General features: G+C 47.8%; 1 protein-coding gene across 2 annotated transcripts in view; it reads right to left on the minus strand.

The window, feature by feature from the left end:
• LOC122929471 (FSD1-like protein) overlaps window positions 1–14,326 on the minus strand; it is a 70,484-nt gene extending 56,158 nt beyond the window's left edge. For both annotated transcript variants that reach the window (XM_044283062.1, XM_044283061.1), the window contains exon 1: window positions 14,168–14,326. In XM_044283062.1, coding sequence (XP_044138997.1) covers window positions 14,168–14,182 — 15 coding nt within the window. In that variant the 5' untranslated portion in view covers window positions 14,183–14,326. The remainder of the gene's footprint in view (window positions 1–14,167) is intronic.
• Between the last annotated feature and the right edge of the window lie 4,438 nt (window positions 14,327–18,764).

Here is an 18,764-nt window from a genome sequence, read left to right on the forward strand (position 1 = left end):
CATAGACTGCCATTCTAAAAATTGTCATGTAGACCTAGCCTAAAACAGCTGAGTCGGACCCCCAACGATGGGATATTTATTCATCTCAGAAAACCCCTTTATAAATTACTGTATACATTTCAACATGAATTATATGGCATCACATGGACTGCTCTATAGGCTTGAAGAAAATGTATACAGTCCTATACAGGATGACAGACACCCTCACAATGTATTATTCTTCAACACTGTACGTCCGGTCACCTTAGCAGTGGAAAAGTGAAGGCCAGCAATGACTAGAATGAACATCTCTACGAGACCTCTAACTAATGAATGCGAGATTAAAATGGATTTGTTCCTCACGGCAGATGAGTGTGTTAATTGAATTACTCCAAGCTTCCCTTACATCTCCAGTCACAATGACTAATCTGGTCAACTTGGCAAATGTAGTATTTCTTATGTTATTAGCCAACTGCCTCTTGTGATAACATCATGCAGACATGACATTCTTTGTCTGAATAAAATATCAGCAAAGCCATTTCCAGAAACCTAGAAGTAGGTAAATTCTTATCAAAAGTTTTTGGCAACAGCAGGCACCAAGCTGCATCACAACCGTGCACTACACACAAGCTGATACAAACGGCAACAATCTCTAGAAGTCCAGAACGCACAAGCGAGGATGGCTAGATGTCCTGCCTAAGGGCGTATTCCCATTTTGCTACATTTATCAAACCCAGCATACCAGGAAATTGTCACTATGCCTTTTGCGGATCCGCAAAATAGGGGTACTGGTTGCATCTGCATTTTTTGTGTAACCATTGACTTTAATGGGTCCGTGGTCCACATTTTGTGGCCAAGTATAGGAGATATTCAATGAACATATGGATGTGGAAAGCACACAGATCTGGACCCACTAAAATCAAAGGGTCCGCAAAACAAATGCAGATGGCACACGGACAGCATCTGTATTTTGTGGATCGGCTGTTTGCGGACCACAAAACAGACACAGTTGTGTGTGCATGAGGCCTTAAAATGTTGTTAGCACTACAAAAAGTGGGTGTGTTGTTGTTGGACCTCACTATGGGGGAATGGCCTCATAGATAGGGATGAGCGAACTTGTGTTTCAAGTTCAGCGTACAAGTTTTGGGTTATCTAAGAATTCCATTATGGATTTCGCATCCACGGAAGTTATAAGTTATGGTCCATGGTAGCGCAATTCATAACGGAATTCTTAGATAACCCAAACCTTGTATGCCGAACTAGAAAACAGAAGTTCGCTCAACACTACTCCTAGACTGCACCTCTTAATAAATTAGGCACTTCATACTCCCAGACAAACTAGATCACAACTGCCCTATGAAACACCAGTCTTGACAAATTCCCTGAATTGAAAGTTATCCGATTGCCTCTCCTTCCCTCTCTCTGTGATTCTCCTGAATTAAATCACCAAAAATTCTGTCAGAATGATATTTTTTATTTTTAGTTGAATTTCCAAATTTTAGGATCAATTCACTGCAAAAATATCTGGACCAAGGTACAACCTTGTTAGGAAGCTTCTTAACCAGAGGTGGACACATAAGGGTCCATTCACACGTCCGCAACTGTGAATGGGTCCGTGAACCGTTGTCAGTAAAAAAAAAATAGGACAGGTCATATTTTTTTCACGGACTGGAAACACAGATCACGGACGCGGATGCCAAACGGAGCATTTTACGATTTTTCCACGGACCCATTGAAAGTCAATGGGTCCGCGGAAAAAAACTGAAAACGGAACAAAGGCCGCGGATGCACACAACGGTCATGTGCATGAGGCCTAAGAGTCCATTTACACGTCCGCAACTGTTTTGCAGTCTCAGTCTGCAAATTGCAGATCCGCAAAACACGGACACTGGCCATGTGCGTTCTGCATTTTTCGGACCGCACATGGCCGGCACTATAATAGAAATGCCTTTTCTTGTCTGTGGATGCGGACAAGAATAGGACATGTTATATTTTTTTGCGGACGTGAAAATGAATGGATCTGCACCAGTTCCGTAAAATTGCGGAACAGATGCGGACCCATTTTGCGGACGTGTGAATGGACCCTTACTCTAGGCTTTACACGCCAGTAGGCGACAGCAGAAAATCCCCACCCGTATGGACTATCTGGAAAATGTTTACTATATACACCCCTTTCTATCATCCCATGCATTCTCCACATGGTGAATCTGGTGGGCTGTGAGACCACGCCCCCTCCGTTAAGCCTTGCCCATTTTTGTGAGAATAGTCGAATGCACCAATGATAAACCTGCTCCTATGAACCTGTCATGTCGTGAGGTAACAGAGCTGGCAAACAGATCTGCTCATGTGGACTATGAAACACAAGAAGGGCCATTTATCAAGCTGTTTATACCACTATTGTAATTTGTGGCATTAAAATTTTGGAAATGATGGAGCACACCATATTTCCATCATAATTTGTGACTTTTTGAGCTTCTCAACAGTTTTCGAAGGCTAGTTTCACACTAGCGGCAAGGGACTCCGGCAGGCTGTTCTGGCGGGTGAACAGCCTGCCGGAGGTCCGTGCCGCTAGTGTGAAAGTACTCTAAAGTGGCAAGAAAAAGTGGTGAGGCTTAGCAGGAATGGAGCCTACCGCGGCCTGATGGATTTCTTATAACTATTTACTATACATCATATCTAGGGATGAGCGAATAACTTATGAAATTAATTTATACTGTAAAAAAACATTTCCCGAACTAGGGTACCACTTGGAACCGAACCCTGGTTCGCAAAATGTTTTTTTTACAGTATAAATTAATTTCTTAAGTTATTATGCGAAGTCTCGCGAGACTTTGCGAAGCAATAACTTCGGCTCATCGTAGCCAATACATTCTAATACTGTACGGAGCTCCTGCTCCGTACAGTATTAGAACCAGAGGTCGCGCTACATTTTTTCTGGAAGAGTAAAAATACTCCTCTTACCATTTTTGAGGAGTATTTTCAGCCGATGAGGAGTACGAAAGTTACAGTAATTCAAATAGTTAATACGAAGGCCTACATAACATTAAGGAGTTGCTATGTATGCAGGGAAACCATTACTAGTGCTCTAGAACTGTCTTCCATGCATAAATAGCAAATTTAGACAATTTTAAATTTAGCCGAGGTCACTGTTGCGCTGAAGGGGTCGGTACCACTGAGGTCACTGTTGCGCTGAGGCGGTCGGTACCACTGAGGTCACTGTTGCGCTGAAGGGGTCGGTACCACTGAGGTCACTGTTGCTCTGAGGGGGTCGGTACCACTGAGGTCACTGTTGCTCTGAGGGGGTCGGTAACACTGAGGTCACTGTTGCGCTGAGGGGGTCGGTACCACTGAGGTCACTGTTGCGCTGAGGGGGTCGGTACCACTGAGGTCACTGTTGCGCTGAAGGGATCGGCACCACTAAGGTCACTGTTGCTCTGAGGGGGTCGGTACCACTGAGGTCACTGTTGCTCTGAGGGGGTCGGTACCACTGAGGTCACTGTTGCGCTGAGGCGGTCGGTACCACTGAGGTCACTGTTGCGCTGAGGCGGTCGGTACCACTGAGGTCACTGTTGCGCTGAGGGGGTCGGTACCACTGAGGTCACTGTTGCGCTGAGGCGGTCGGTACCACTGAGGTCACTGTTGCGCTGAGGCGGTCGGTACCACTGAGGTCACTGTTGCGCTGAGGGGTCGGTACCACTGAGGTCACTGTTGCCTGAGGGGTCGGTACCACTGAGGTCACTGTTGCGCTGAGGCGGTCGGTACCACTGAGGTCACTGTTGCGCTGAGGCGGTCGGTACCACTGAGGTCACTGTTGCGCTGAGGCGGTCGGTACCACTGAGGTCACTGTTGCGCTGAGGGGGTCGGCACCACTGAGGTCACTGTTGCGCTGAGGGGGTCGGCACCACTGAGGTCACTGTTGCGCTGAGGGGGTCGGCACCACTGAGTCACTGTTGCGCTGAGGGGGTCGGTACCACTGAGGTCACTGTTGCGCTGAGGCGGTCGGTACCACTGAGGTCACTGTTGCGCTGAGGGGGTCGGTACCACTGAGGTCACTGTTGCGCTGAGGGGGTCGGTACCACTGAGGTCACTGTTGCGCTGAGGGGGTCGGCACCACTGAGGTCACTGTTGCGCTGAGGGGGTCGGCACCACTGAGGACACTGTTGCGCTGAGGGGGTCGGCACCACTGAGGACACTGTTGCGCTGAGGGGTCGGCACCACTGAGGTCACTGTTGCGCTGAGGGGGGTCGGCACCACTGAGGACACTGTTGCAGTGATTTTATGAGGTTTAAAGGGTTTGTCCTGTTCTGGGGGTAATGTGGCTGATGGGGTTATGACTTATGAACAGACTGTGGCTGCGTCCTCTAATTACAGAACAGGCTGTCTCCGGTTGCTATAGGTAACAGCTGTACTGTACTCCTCAGTCCTCATGACGCACGCTGCCTGCACATTAGGAGCTGTACACTACAGATAAGGGCGGGAAACTGAAACGTTGTCAGTGACACAACACTCACCATGCTGCCGGCCGTCACTTATGGGTAACCTGTGCGAAATGTGGCGTTACCGAACAGTTACTACTAGCCGGGCTGGTCCCTGACAGGGCTCACACCGCGGACGAGCACCGCTATAGCTCACATATCCATATGTGTTCATAGCCGGATTAGGCTCATACAGCATGTGAGGCTGAACAAGTTAAAACAAGGCGCTGCAGCAAGGCCACTTACCCCGCCGGTGACGATCGCGTGCGCCTCCTTCCTTACTTCAGAGCGGTGTGCCATAAGCTCCGGCAGCCCGCTCAAACTGACCAATCACTAAACTCCTTACTGTAAGGAGCTTTGTCATTGGTTGTTTCAGGCAGCAGCCACATCGCTGCGCTTCCCGTGCCGTTCACAGCGCTCACTGCACTGATGAATGGCAGGGAAAAGTCTAAGGCGTATTAGTACGCCTAAGGGTCCATTCACACGTCCTGTTTTTTTTCATCCTGAAAAACGGTCCGTTTTTTGCGGATCCGTTGTTCCTGAAAATGTTTCCGTATGTCATCCGTTTTTTGCGGATCCGCAAAAAACGGAAACATGTATACATTTCAATAATCAAATAAAGTTGTTTGGATTTCTTTGAAAAAAAATTGAAAAAAATAAAAATAAAAAATTTGTTATGTGTTTCCAGGAACGGAATCCGCAAAAAACGGATGACATACGGAATGACATCCGAATGTCATCCGTTTTTTGCGGATCCATTGACTTTGTATTGTACCAGGATCCGATTTTTCAGGACAAGAATAGGACATGTTTTATATTTAAACGGACATGCGGAACGGAACAACGGAAACGGACAGCACACATTGTGCTGTCCGATTTTTTCCAGGACCCATTGAAAATGAATGGGTCCAGATCTGGTCCTGATCTGTTCCTGAAAAAACGGAACAGATCAGGAAAGAAAAAACGGACGTGTGAATGGACCTTAGACTTTTTCCAGGGAGTAAAATGACGCTTGTCATTATGAAGCTTGTTTATGACGCTTGTACAGGCATTATTGCGACCTCTGAATAGAACAAAGTTTTATGCGAATCTCTATCGCTCATCTCTAATCATATCTCAAGTCTACACTAGCCACTAGATGGCGTAGGTTTCAGTTTCTGGCGCATGGACTGACAGAGATGCGCCTCATTTGTTAAGAGGGATGAAGACTAGCGCATGGGAGTCAGTCTAGATAAATCTATCCCAGTGGTTATCCAACTTTATCTACATTTCAGACCCTCTCCTGCAAGCAATCACACAAGACGTTATTATCACGGGAAGTTGCGGCTGGTTATATGAATGCGCTTCTTCAGTTAGACTCTGTTCACACCTAATGTATCCACAGGACCCCGTTTACCCCTGTATGCCAATAAAGGAAGGAAAGAAAAGTCACTGTTAGGCCTCATGCACACACATAGTTTTTGTCCACATCTGCATTTTTTGTGAGTTGGATGCGGACCCATTCATTTAAATAGGGCTGCAAAAGAGGAGGACAGCACTGTGTGCTGTCCCTATCCATATTTCCGATCCATGCCCCTTTCTTTTCCGTTTTGCGGACAATAGGCGTTTGTAAAATGCAGAATGCATGCGGCCAGTATCCATGTAGACATATATTTAGATTTAGAGGATTATAAATGTGTCTTCATCATATGGTTCTCGGAATAAAAATGTCATTTGTCACAGTCCTTTAGATGGAGACAAGCATGCCATCAATAACGGAGGAGATTGTCCTACCACATTACGTAGGAATGACCAAATCAATAGCCAGGACGCTTTCATTAGAAGCAATGGTATCCATAATGGAGCAGTCTGAAAATACTGTGATCCAGGGAATTCAGCAGACCACATCTGAAGGCTCTAGTAGCTCTTCCTTCCCTCCCCCTCCCTCCATAAGCCAAGTGAGCCAAAATTGCCCTTGGAATATGAGGAACTTTTGACTTAATGAATATTAGTCTTTTTTCAACCTAGTTATAAAAAAGAAAAAAAAAAAGAAAAAGGAGTCTGTCAGCAGTTTCTACACAGGAGCTGGGGTGTCACTGTGAAGTGCTCACCAGATGTTTTGATACGCGCGATGGGGAGATGCAGCGGCAGCCATGCAGGAATCCACAGGGACGCGGGTGCCGGGAGAAGGTAAGCATGCTCTAGAGGTGGGGCACGAGAATTCTGCCTCATTGAGAGGACTGTGTGGACCACCGGCCCCTCCATGCTGAAGGTCCTAAGCAGCAGTAAAGGAATTAAAACCTCCAATTAACTGCAGCTGAGGGACCTTTTATGATGGCATGAGTGGGAGGGGCCAGACTAAGAAGACTATGCTGCCGCCACCAGTGTACAGATAATTGTATGGGTCTATATACAAGCAGCAGAACTGAGTGTGTAAATGCAGCAGAGCTGTGTGCAAGCAGCAGTACTCTGTGTGTGCTGCAGAGCTCTGTGTGTGTATAATGTGTGTGCTGCAGAGCTCTCTGTGTGTGTATAATGTGTGTACTGCAGAGCTCTGTGTGTGTATAATGTGTGTACTGCAGAGCTCTGTGTGTGTATAATGTGTGTACTGCAGAGCTCTGTGTGTGTGTATAATGTGTGTACTGCAGAGCTCTGTGTGTGTATAATGTGTGTACTGCAGAGCTGTGTGTGTATAATGTGTGTACTGCCGAGCTCTGTGTGTGTGTGTATAAGGTGTGTACTGCAGAGCTGTGTGTGTGTGTGTATAATGTGTGTGCTGCAGAGCTCTGTGTGTGTATAATGTGTGTGCTGCAGAGCTCTGTGTGTGTATAATGTGTGTGCTGCAGAGCTCTGTGTGTGTATAATGTGTGTGCTGCAGAGCTCTGTGTGTGTATAATGTGTGTGCTGCAGAGCTCTGTGTGTGTATAATGTGTGTACTGCAGAGCTCTCTGTGTGTGTATAATGTGTGTACTGCAGAGCTCTGTGTGTGTGTAATGTGTATACAGCAGAGCTCTGTGTGTGTGTATAATGTGTGTACTGCAGAGCTCTGTGTGTGTATAATGTGTGTACTGCAGAGCTCTCTGTGTGTATATAATGTGTGTACTGCAGAGCTCTCTGTGTGTGTATATAATGTGTGTACTGCAGAGCTCTGTGTGTGTGTAATGTGTATACAGCAGAGCTCTGTGTGTGTGTGTAATGTGTATACAGCAGAGCTCTGTGTGTGTGTATAATGTGTGTACTGCAGAGCTCTCTATGTGTGTATAATGTGTGTACTGCAGAGCTCTGTGTGTGTATAATGTGTGTACTGCAGAGCTCTCTGTGTGTGTATAATGTGTGTACTGCAGAGCTCTCTGTGTGTGTATAATGTGTGTACTGCAGAGCTCTGTGTGTATATAATGTGTGTACTGCAGAGCTCTCTGTGTGTATATAATGTGTGTACTGCAGAGCTCTCTGTGTGTGTATATAATGTGTGTACTGCAGAGCTCTGTGTGTGTGTATATAATGTGTATACAGCAGAGCTCTGTGTGTGTGTATATAATGTGTGTACTGCAGAGCTCTCTGTGTGTGTATATAATGTGTGTACTGCAGAGCTCTGTGTGTGTGTATAATGTGTGTACTGCAGAGCTTTGTGTGTGTATAATGTGTGTACTGCAGAGCTCTGTGTGTGTGTAATGTGTATACAGCAGAGCTCTGTGTGTGTGTAATGTGTATACAGCAGAGCTCTGTGTGTGTGTAATGTGTATACAGCAGAGCTCTGTGTGTGTGTGTGTACAGCAGAGCTCTGTGTGTGTGTGTGTGTGTACTGCAGAGCTCTGTGTGTGTACTGCAGAGCTCTGTGTGTGTGTATAATGTGTGTACTGCAGAGCTCTGTGTGTGTGTATAAGGTGTGTACTGCAGAGCTCTGTGTGTGTATAAGGTGTGTACTGCAGAGCTCTGTGTGTGTATTAGGTGTGTACTGCGGAGGTCTGTGTGTGTGTATAAGGTGTGTACTGCGGAGGTCTGTGTGTGTGTATAATGTGTGTACTGCAGAGCTCTGTGTGTGTGTGTAATGTGTATACAGCAGAGCTCTGTGTGTGTGTGTAATGTGTATACAGCAGAGCTCTGTGTGTGTGTGTAATGTGTATACAGCAGAGCTCTGTGTGTGTGTGTAATGTGTATACAGCAGAGCTCTGTGTGTGTGTGTAATGTGTATACAGCAGAGCTCTGTGTGTGTGTAATGTGTATACAGCAGAGCTCTGTGTGTGTGTGTAATGTGTATACAGCAGAGCTCTGTGTGTGTGTGTAATGTGTATACAGCAGAGCTCTGTGTGTGTGTATAATGTGTGTACTGCGGAGGTCTGTGTGTATATAATGTGTGTACTGCAGAGCTCTCTGTGTGTGTATATAATGTGTGTACTGCAGAGCTCTGTGTGTGTGTATAATGTGTGTACTGCGGAGGTCTGTGTGTGTGTATAATGTGTGTACTGCGGAGGTCTGTGTGTGTGTATAATGTGTGTACTGCGGAGGTCTGTGTGTGTGTATAATGTGTGTACTGCCGAGCTCTGTGTGTGTATAATGTGTGTACTGCAGAGCTCTGTGTGTGTGTGTGTGTGTGTATGTGTGTACTGCAGAGCTCTGTGTGTGTGTATAAGGTGTGTACTGCGGAGGTCTGTGTGTGTATAAGGTGTGTACTGCGGAGGTCTGTGTGTGTATAAGGTGTGTACTGCGGAGGTCTGTCTGTGTGTGTATAATGTGTGTACTGCAGAGCTCTGTGTGTGTGTGTGTGTGTGTGTGTGTGTGTGTATACTGCAGAGCTCTGTGTGTGTGTATAATGTGTGTACTGCAGAGCTCTGTGTGTGTGTATAAGGTGTGTACTGCGGAGGTCTGTGTGTATAATGTGTGTACTGCCGAGCTCTGTGTGTGTATAATGTGTGTACTGCAGAGCTCTGTGTGTGTGTGTGTATGTGTGTACTGCGGAGGTCTGTGTGTGCGTATAATGTGTGTACTGCGGAGGTCTGTGTGTGTGTGTGTGTATAATGTGTGTACTGCGGAGGTCTGTGTGTGTGTGTGTGTGTATAATGTGTGTACTGCGGAGGTCTGTGTGTGTGTGTGTGTGTATAATGTGTGTACTGCGGAGGTCTGTGTGTGTGTATAATGTGTGTACTGCGGAGGTCTGTGTGTGTGTATAATGTGTGTACTGCGGAGGTCTGTGTGTGTGTATAATGTGTGTACAGCAGAGCTCTGTGTGTGTGTAATGTGTATACAGCAGAGCTCTGTGTGTGTGTGTGTGTATGTGTATACAGCAGAGCTCTGTGTGTGTGTATAAGGTGTGTACTGCGGAGGTCTGTGTGTGTATAAGGTGTGTACTGCGGAGGTCTGTGTGTGTATAAGGTGTGTACTGCGGAGGTCTGTCTGTGTGTGTGTAATGTGTATACAGCAGAGCTCTGTGTGTGTGTGTGTGTGTGTATACAGCAGAGCTCTGTGTGTGTGTGTAATGTGTATACAGCAGAGCTCTGTGTGTGTGTATAATGTGTGTACTGCAGAGCTCTGTGTGTGTGTGTAATGTGTGTACAGCAGAGCTCTGTGTGTGTGTAATGTGTATACAGCAGAGCTCTGTGTGTGTGTGTGTATGTGTGTACTGCGGAGGTCTGTGTGTGCGTATAATGTGTGTACTGCGGAGGTCTGTGTGTGTGTGTGTATAATGTGTGTACTGCGGAGGTCTGTGTGTGTGTGTGTGTATAATGTGTGTACTGCGGAGGTCTGTGTGTGTGTATAATGTGTGTACTGCGGAGGTCTGTGTGTGTGTGTATAATGTGTCTACTGCGGAGGTCTGTGTGTGTGTATAAATGTGTGTACTGCGGAGGTCTGTGTGTGTGTGTGTATAATGTGTGTACTGCGGAGGTCTGTGTGTGTGTGTGTATAATGTGTGTACTGCGGAGGTCTGTGTGTGTGTATAAATGTGTGTACTGCAGAGCTCTGTGTGTGTGTATAATGTGTGTACTGCGGAGGTCTGTGTGTGTGTATAATGTGTGTACTGCAGAGCTCTGTGTGTGTGTATAATGTGTGTACTGCAGAGCTCTGTGTGTGTATAAGGTGTGTACTGCAGAGCTCTGTGTGTGTGTGTTCCGGCAGGTTAACAGCCTGTCGGATGCGCCCTGCCAGTAGTTCACGTGTGCCCCTGGACTGCTGCTCCGTCCCCATTGACTATAATGGGGGCGGAGTTCCGGTGGCAGCACGGCAGCGCACGGTGAGAAGCCGCCGGACTAAAAGAACGACAGAGGCAGTACTTTTAGTCCGGCTGCCTCTCGCCATGCTGCCGCTGGAACTTCGCCCCCGCCTCCATTATAGTCAATGGGGACGGAGCAGCAGTCCAGGGGCACACGGAGTCCCCTGCTGCTAATGTGAAAGTAGCCTTACGTGGTGAAAACGGGTAAGGAGAGTCCAAATTGAAAAAGAAGAAAGCGTGGGGAAGATGAAGCGTGGGGATTTTGTACATGAGGTAAGTAACCATAAAAACTATAGTAATCCCAGAAAACCCCTCTAAAGTAACAGAGTACACATCTACTTTCACACTAGCGTTCAGGGCTCCGCTTGTGAGTTCCGTTTGAAGGATCCGCTCAGAATGCCTCAGTCTGGCACCGTTTGGCCTCCGCTCAGCAGGCGGACACTTGAACGCTGCTTGCAGCGTTCGGGTGTCCGCCTGGCCGTGCGGAGGCAAACGGATCCGTCCAGACTTACAATGTAAGTCAATGGGGGCGGATCCGTTTGAAGGTGACACAATATGGTGCAATTTTCAAACGGATCCGCCCCCCATTGACTTTCAGTGTAAAGTCTGGACGGATCCGTCTGAATACAAATTACACTTAGACTTTTTTCTGAAATATAATGCAGACAGATCCGTTCATCGTCAGCATTATAGGAGCGGATCCGTCTGTACAGATACCAGACGGATCCGCTCCGAACGCAAGTGTGAAAGTAGCCTAACAAGGAACATTACCATCTGAAGGTCCAGCACATTTCTACAACTGCAGAGAGCGCTATGAAATATCCTACTGTATGGATATATATAGCGAGGCAGATGAAACCCTATTCTGGATCGGCTATTATGAGCATGTGACTGTAGAGTTTTCCATCCTAGCTACTGGCTGTAATGCTCCTGTCAAACCACCGCCAGATGCAGACATATCTATAGTCCTATAACGTTAATGCGGACAGCCTCTCTTTAGTTCAGGACATGTGAACAATGCTCTATCAAAGCTGATGTCATTTCCCTGACTTAGAGGACTAGCAGCCATACAAGAAACAGGACACTTTCTATTGCGGTGGAACCAGAGTGACCTCTATTAGCTCTGCCGACTGGCTTACACATATGCGTTTCTCTTTTCCGGTATTGTCTCCATTCATTGTCAATGGGGACAGAACAGAATGCTCCAAAATGCATTCCGTTGCGTTCCCATACCGGAGAGCATGCTGCAGTTTTCTCTTCGCCACGGGCTGCGGCCTGACATACAATGCAAGTCAACGGAGACTGATCCGTCATGACCCACAGTCACCGTTTTCTCTGACACAAAAAAAAAAACGGAACCGTCCCCCATTGACTTTCAATGGTTTTAATGCCGGATCCTTCATGGCTATTTTAAAGATAATACAAACGGATCCGTTCATAACGGGTGCAGACGGTTGTATTATCAGTAATGGAAGCGTTTTTGCTGCCCTGCTAGCGTGAAAGTAGCCTTACAGAAAAGGGAGTGGCATATATATATATCAAAGGTTTTCAAAGGGATTGTCCAGGTTAATTTTTAAAAGGCACTATAGCTACTAAAATAGTAATAAAAAAACCTGATACTCCCCATCCGGAACCCTCTTTGTTACAGCACAGCCGCTCTGTCCTCCGTCTGACTGCAGTGGTGACTCGTCTGTACGCGGCATGTGACCCCGCAGCCAATCACCTGTGGTATCAAGCATATACCACTGAGGACAGTTACTGGCTTACAGTGGTCACATGCCGCATGAAGGGGGCATCATCACTGCCAAAACATGACATCATGGCTGCAGCAGCTTCAGAGCTGACCCCACGGGGGTTCAGAGTGGTGAATGTTTTATTATTTTAATACCTTCACTGCCTTTAAATTATTTTTATTTGGGCCACTCTTTTAATGCCATTTTCACACAGTCAGGCCACTGTGTTTCCATTTCCAAACCAGGTGTGGCTTCTACACAGAACAGGTGCAGATCTCCTATCTGTGGAGGCTTCACTTCTGGTTTTGGCTCACAATTACCGATGAAAATCACAGATCGAACCCTGACCAAACACTGACTATGTGAAAGCGGCCTCAGTGGTTCAGTAGTGATTTTCATCAGTTATTGTGAGCTAAACCAGGAGGGGGTCCTACTCAGAGATAAGGCATAATGAAAGGTCTGCTCCTGTTCTGCGTCTTTGATCCGCACCTGGTTTTGACTAACAATGGCCTTATGCACGCGGCCGTTGTTTTGGTCCGCATCCGAGCCGCAGTATCTGCGGCTCGGACGTAGACCCATTCACTTTAATGGGGCTGCAAAAGATGCGGACAGCACTCCGTGTGCTGTCCGCATCCGTTGCTCCGTTCCGTGGCCCTGCAAGAAAATATATAACCTGTCCTATTCTTGTCCATTTTGCGGTCAAGAATAGGCAGTTATATCAATGGCTGTCCGTGCCATTACGCAAATTGCGGAACGCACACGGACGCCATCTGTGTTTTGCGGATCCACAATTTGCGGACAGCAAAACACACAACGGTCGCGTGCATGTAGCCAATCACTGATGATAATCACTGACCAAACACTGACTGTGTGAAAGCAGCCTTAGCCTCTCATGCTCTCATTTACTGTGATAAATACAGTAATATATTTCATATTGTCACTAGTGGGCAATTCTCAACTTCAGATACCCACAAGTACTCGTGCCAGCCTTGCCAACGGCAGCAATTAACCCACCTACGTATGTCTAGCATTGCAACTAGTGCAAAACCAATACCGGGCTGTGTATACCCACATTTATACCAACTTTTCTAACAGCCTGTGGGCCAGCGCTGACCTCTCCTAGGTCAATCCCATGCCACACCCCGAGCATGCCCATATTGTGAAGGACAACCCACAAGGTGCACGTCTGAAGTCCAAGCAAGTGCCCACGACATTCCCAGGGCGATTATATGCCATCTACCTATCCACTTACAATAGGCACCCACCCTGTGGCATCCTCGCCAGGATGCCAATTCTGCAATAGCAGATGAGACCAGCTGGGCATACCCCACACAAGCACCTGCTCCTGGTGCATAATGACACAGGAGGAAGGCAAGGCCATAAATGCTCAGCCACCATCACACCCCTGACACCCACCCACACCCAGTGCAGACAATAAGTGCAAACTCATCCACCATGCTAGGACCTAGACATCAATACCAGGGGGCACTGACTGATGCCAGCACTACAGGGGGCACTGACTGATGCCAGCACTACAGGGGGGGGAGAAGCACATGATTTGGGAGGATGCCGGACCAGACACAGACACATCCGACCCACGCCCATGATGTGCCCGCATCCTCTGTGCCACCCATCACCATGCAGACAACTGCACCTATTGTCCCGCACACCAGCAGCAATGAATGAGCGGGCTGCTACTGCTGTTTATATACATGAACGTGAGCTGGACAGTGCAGCACGGCTGGCACCAGTGCGGGCAGGGGCAGATGCACCGATATAAATAACATGCAGCTTACTTTCTGCGTATCCATTGCCAGGCCCGGCTCTTCCAGGCTTTGTACAGGAGGATGCGTGAAGTGGAGAAAGAATAGCTGACTGGAGAGGATGCGGAGCGAGCAGCCGCAGCTCCGCCCCCTCCTCCTCCCGGCAGGTCTCAGAGCACAGGACCAGCTAGAAAGGAGAGCCACCACCGAGACGTTGGAGGACCGAGACAGAGCGCCTCCCGGCTGTACTATAGAGTACAGAGATGCTGCTAAGAAACTACGCCCATGCGACGAAATCAGCGGAAACCATTTTGTTTAAGGGCAATTTTTTTTATTTTGAGGATTGCTGGGAAGAAAAGTGTGGGGAAAGTGGTTTTCTTTTGTATACGTTTCATTTTCTTCCATTTTCTGTCTGCCTTTCTTTTCTTGCTTCTTCTTTGTCTATTCTGAACCTTAGTTTATATACATAAGGTACCCATTAATACAGATTTAGACCCATATAATACAGTGCCTTTATTAGATGACAAGCCCTATTGTTCAGCCCATTTCGCCCACAAAATCTAGCCTCTAAGGAGCAACGGGGGCGTTGCCATTACTCCTAAAGACTCGTCTCCCTCTGCAACTGCCACGCCCTGGATATTTTCGCTGCCTGGCCCTGTCAATGAAAGTGCACGGGCACAGAAGTTGCAGAGAGAGCACAGCCTCTAGGTGTAATGGCAAAACCCCGTTGCTCCTAGAGACTCATTTGCATATATTAAAACATCATTTTCTCAGAATGTGAGCACATATGAATAGTGATGAGCGAACTTCTGTTTTAAGTTCGGCGTCTAAAGTTCGGCTTCCGGTTAGCGGAGAATCCCGATATGGATTCCGACTTCCGTTGTGGTCCGTGGTAGCGGAATCAATAATCGGCCATTATTGATTCCGCTACCACGGACCACAACGGAAGTCGGAATCCATATCGGGAACCATATCGGGATTCTCCGCTAACCGGAAGCCGAACTTTAGACGCCGAACTTAAAACAGAAGTTCGCTCATCACTACATATGAACAGATGCCTTCAGCCTCCAGGTGCACATGTTAGGTTACTTTCACACTCGCGTTTTGGCTTTCTGTTTGTGAGATCCGTTCAGGGCTCTCCCAAGCGGTCCAAAACTGATTTGTTTTGCCCTAATGCAGGGATGCTCAACCTGCGGCCCTCCAGCTGTTGTAAAACTACAACTCCCACCATGCCCTTCTGTAGGCTGAAAGTTGTAGGCTGTCCGGAAATGATGGGAGTTGTAGTTTTACAACAGCTGGAGGGCCGCAGGTTGAGCATGCCTGCCCTAATGCATTCTGAATGGATAAGGATCCATTCAGAATGCATCAGTTTGCCTCCGTTCTTCCTCCATTCCGCTCTGGAGGTGGACACCGAAACGCTGCTTGCAGTGTTTTGATGTCCGTCTGACGAAACTGAGCCAAACGGATCCATCCTGACACACAATATAGGTCCATGGGGACAGATCAGTTTTCACTGACACAATCTGGCCCAATAGAAAACTGATCCGTTCTCCATTGACTTTCAATGGTGTTCAAGACGGATCCGTCTTGGCTATGATAAAGATAATACAAACGGACGTTTGTACTATCTGAACTGAATTATCTGTGCAGATCCATGACGGATCCGCACCAAACGCGAGTGTGAAAGTAGCCTAACGGCAGTTTCATAGGTACAAATCTGCTGACAGATGCCTTTTAACATGGGGTATTATTTGACACCAATGGTCTGATCATATTTTGAGCTTTGCAATTTTTTTTTTTAATAAAACTTTTCCTGTCATGTTTTGAGGCAAAGGCTTCATTTGTGAACAGTCTAATAATTGAATGAGCTGTGATGGAGAAGCCATGTAAAATACATTCCTTACACCTATTTTAGTGTTACACCCGAACCGTGCAGTCCTATGTAGGAGCCAAGTTTGCACTGTTATCTCTACTAGGGCTCATGCACATGGTCGTTGCCCGGCCGTGCCCATATTGCGGCCCGCAAACAGCGGGTCCACAATATACGGTCACCATTCACTTGAATGGGTATGCAATCCGGAAGGTGTGGTGTGCAACGGAGGCACAGAACCCCATGGAAGAACTACAGATTGCTTCCACACGCAAATCCGCACTGAAAATCTGCACGCAATCCTGATCATGTGCATTTACCCTACAAGATTAATTATGGACAGAAGGGATAGTGTATCATAGGCTTTACTGATGTTTGTGTGTTTGGTGCAACTAGTTTAATGATGTGGTCCGGATGCTAGTAAATGTCTGGGTCGTGATGTCAAAACAGTAGCTACATGGGGTATTTAGATGGGGGAGCGCTCATCTTCTCACTCCTTTTCAGGAAAAGAAAAAACCCCATATGAGACAATTAGAAAGCAAGTACGCTCTCTAAGGCCTCATGCACACGACAAAACGGGGTTTGTAGGTCCGTGATCCGTGTCCGTTTTTTCTTCTGTGGGTCTTCCTTGATTTTTGGAGGATCCACGGACATAAAGAAAAAATTGTGTTAATTGTGCGTATCATAGCCCCCTGTAAGAGATCAGGGGCTGCCAGGCAGCAGGGGGCAGACCCCCCTCCCTCCCCAGTTTGAATATCATTGGTGGCCAGTGTGCGGCCCCCCCCCCTCCCTCCCTCTATTGTATTATCATTGGTGGCCAGTGTGCGGCCCCCCCTGGCCCCCCTCACTCCCTCGATTGTATTAATATCATTGGTGGCCAGTGTGCGGCCTCCCTTCTCCTCCCCCCCCCCCCCCGATCATTGGTGGCAGCGGAGAGTTCCGATCGGAGTCCCAGTTAAATCGTTGGGGCTCGATCAGTAACCATGGCAACTAGGATGCTACTGCAGTCCTGGTTGCCATGGTTACTTAGCAATATTAGAAGCATTATACTTACCTGCTGCGCTGTCTGTGACCGGCCGGGTGCTCCTCCTACTGGTAAGTGACAGGTCTGTGCGGTGCATTGCTTAATGATCTGTCACTTACCAGTAGGAGGAGCTCCCAGCCGGTCACAGACAGCGCAGCAGGTAAGTATGATGCTTCTAATATTGCTAAGTAACCATGGCAACCAGGACTGCAGTAGCGTCCTGGTTGCCATGGTTACCGATCGGAGCCCCAGCGATTAAACTGGGACTCCGATCGGAACTCTCCGCTGCCACCAATGATCGGGGGAGGGGGGGGAAGGGAGGACGCACACTGGCCACCAATGATATTAATACAATCGAGGGAGTGAGGGGGGCCGCACACTGGCCACCAATGATAATACAATAGAGGGGGGGGGGCCGCACACTGGCCACCAATGATAATACAATAGAGGGAGGGAGGGGGGGCCGCACACTGGCCACCAATGATAATACAATAGAGGGAGGATGTCACCACCAGACATCTGAGAAGCTCTGACAGACGTTCTTTAGAACCTCCTGCTTGAGGTTCCTTTTGTTTTGCTTTCGTTTTCTCATCTTGTTAGCCTCTCTCAGCTGTCATGTAGTTGCACTGATTGCATCCCTTTAAATCCCTTCCCATACTGCATCACCTTGCGGTTTATACTACTTCCTGGAGTGTGTGCATGCTGGATGCTACTACTGAGTCTTCTACAGATAAGTTTGTTCATTTATTTGGGTTTTCCTGTTTGCTGGATCCTAGGTGACCCTGACTCCCTCCGTATTAAGTGTAGGGAGCCGGTGGTCGTGTCCCCTCACTATTATAGGGTGTTCAGGTTTCATACAGTCAAGGAACGAGGATATGCAATCATCTACCATAGAGATTTTTGCATAGGCTGAGCAGTAAGGGAGAGAGCCAGGTCTGTTACAGGGCTTACCCTCTGGTTCCTTAGTTTTGGATCCAGTCAGTCGGATCTTCATTTTGTGTCTTCTAGTTTCTGTACACCTTCCGTGACAGAGGGAGGGGGGCCGCACACTGGCGACAAATGATAATTACAATAGAGGGAGGGAGGGGGGCCGCACACTGGCCACCAATGATAATACAATAGAGGGAGGGGGGGCCGGGGGGGCCCGCACACTGGCCACCAATGATAATACAATAGAGGGAGGGAGGGGGGCCGCACACTGTCCACCAATGATAATACAATAAAGGGAGGGAGGGGGGTCAGGGGGCCACACTGGCCACCAATGATATTAATACAATAGAGGGAGGGGGGCCGCACTGGCCACCAATGAAATTAAAACTGGGGAGGGAGGGGGGTCTGCCCCCTGCTGCCTGGCAGCCCCTGATCTCTTACAGGGGGCTATGATCCGCACAATTAACCCCTTCAGGTGCGGCACCTGAGGGGTTAATTGTGCGGATCACAGCCCCCTGTAAGAGATCGGGTGCTGCCAGGCAGCAGGGGGCAGTCATGTACACAGTTCGTAGTATATTCTAACTTGAAGCGTCCCCATCACTATGGGAACGCCTCTGTGTTAGGCCCCTTTCACACGGGCGAGTATTCCGCGCAGATGCAATGCGTGAGTTGGACGCATTGCACCCGCACTGAATACCGACCCATTCATTTCTATGGGGCTGTTCACATGAGCGGTGATTTTCACGCATCACTTGTGCGTTGCGTGAAAATCGCAGCATGCTCTATTTTGTGCGTTTTTCACGTAA

The sequence above is a fragment of the Bufo gargarizans genome, chromosome 2, assembly GCF_014858855.1.
Source record: "Bufo gargarizans isolate SCDJY-AF-19 chromosome 2, ASM1485885v1, whole genome shotgun sequence".
In the NCBI taxonomy this organism is placed as follows: domain Eukaryota; kingdom Metazoa; phylum Chordata; class Amphibia; order Anura; family Bufonidae; genus Bufo; species Bufo gargarizans.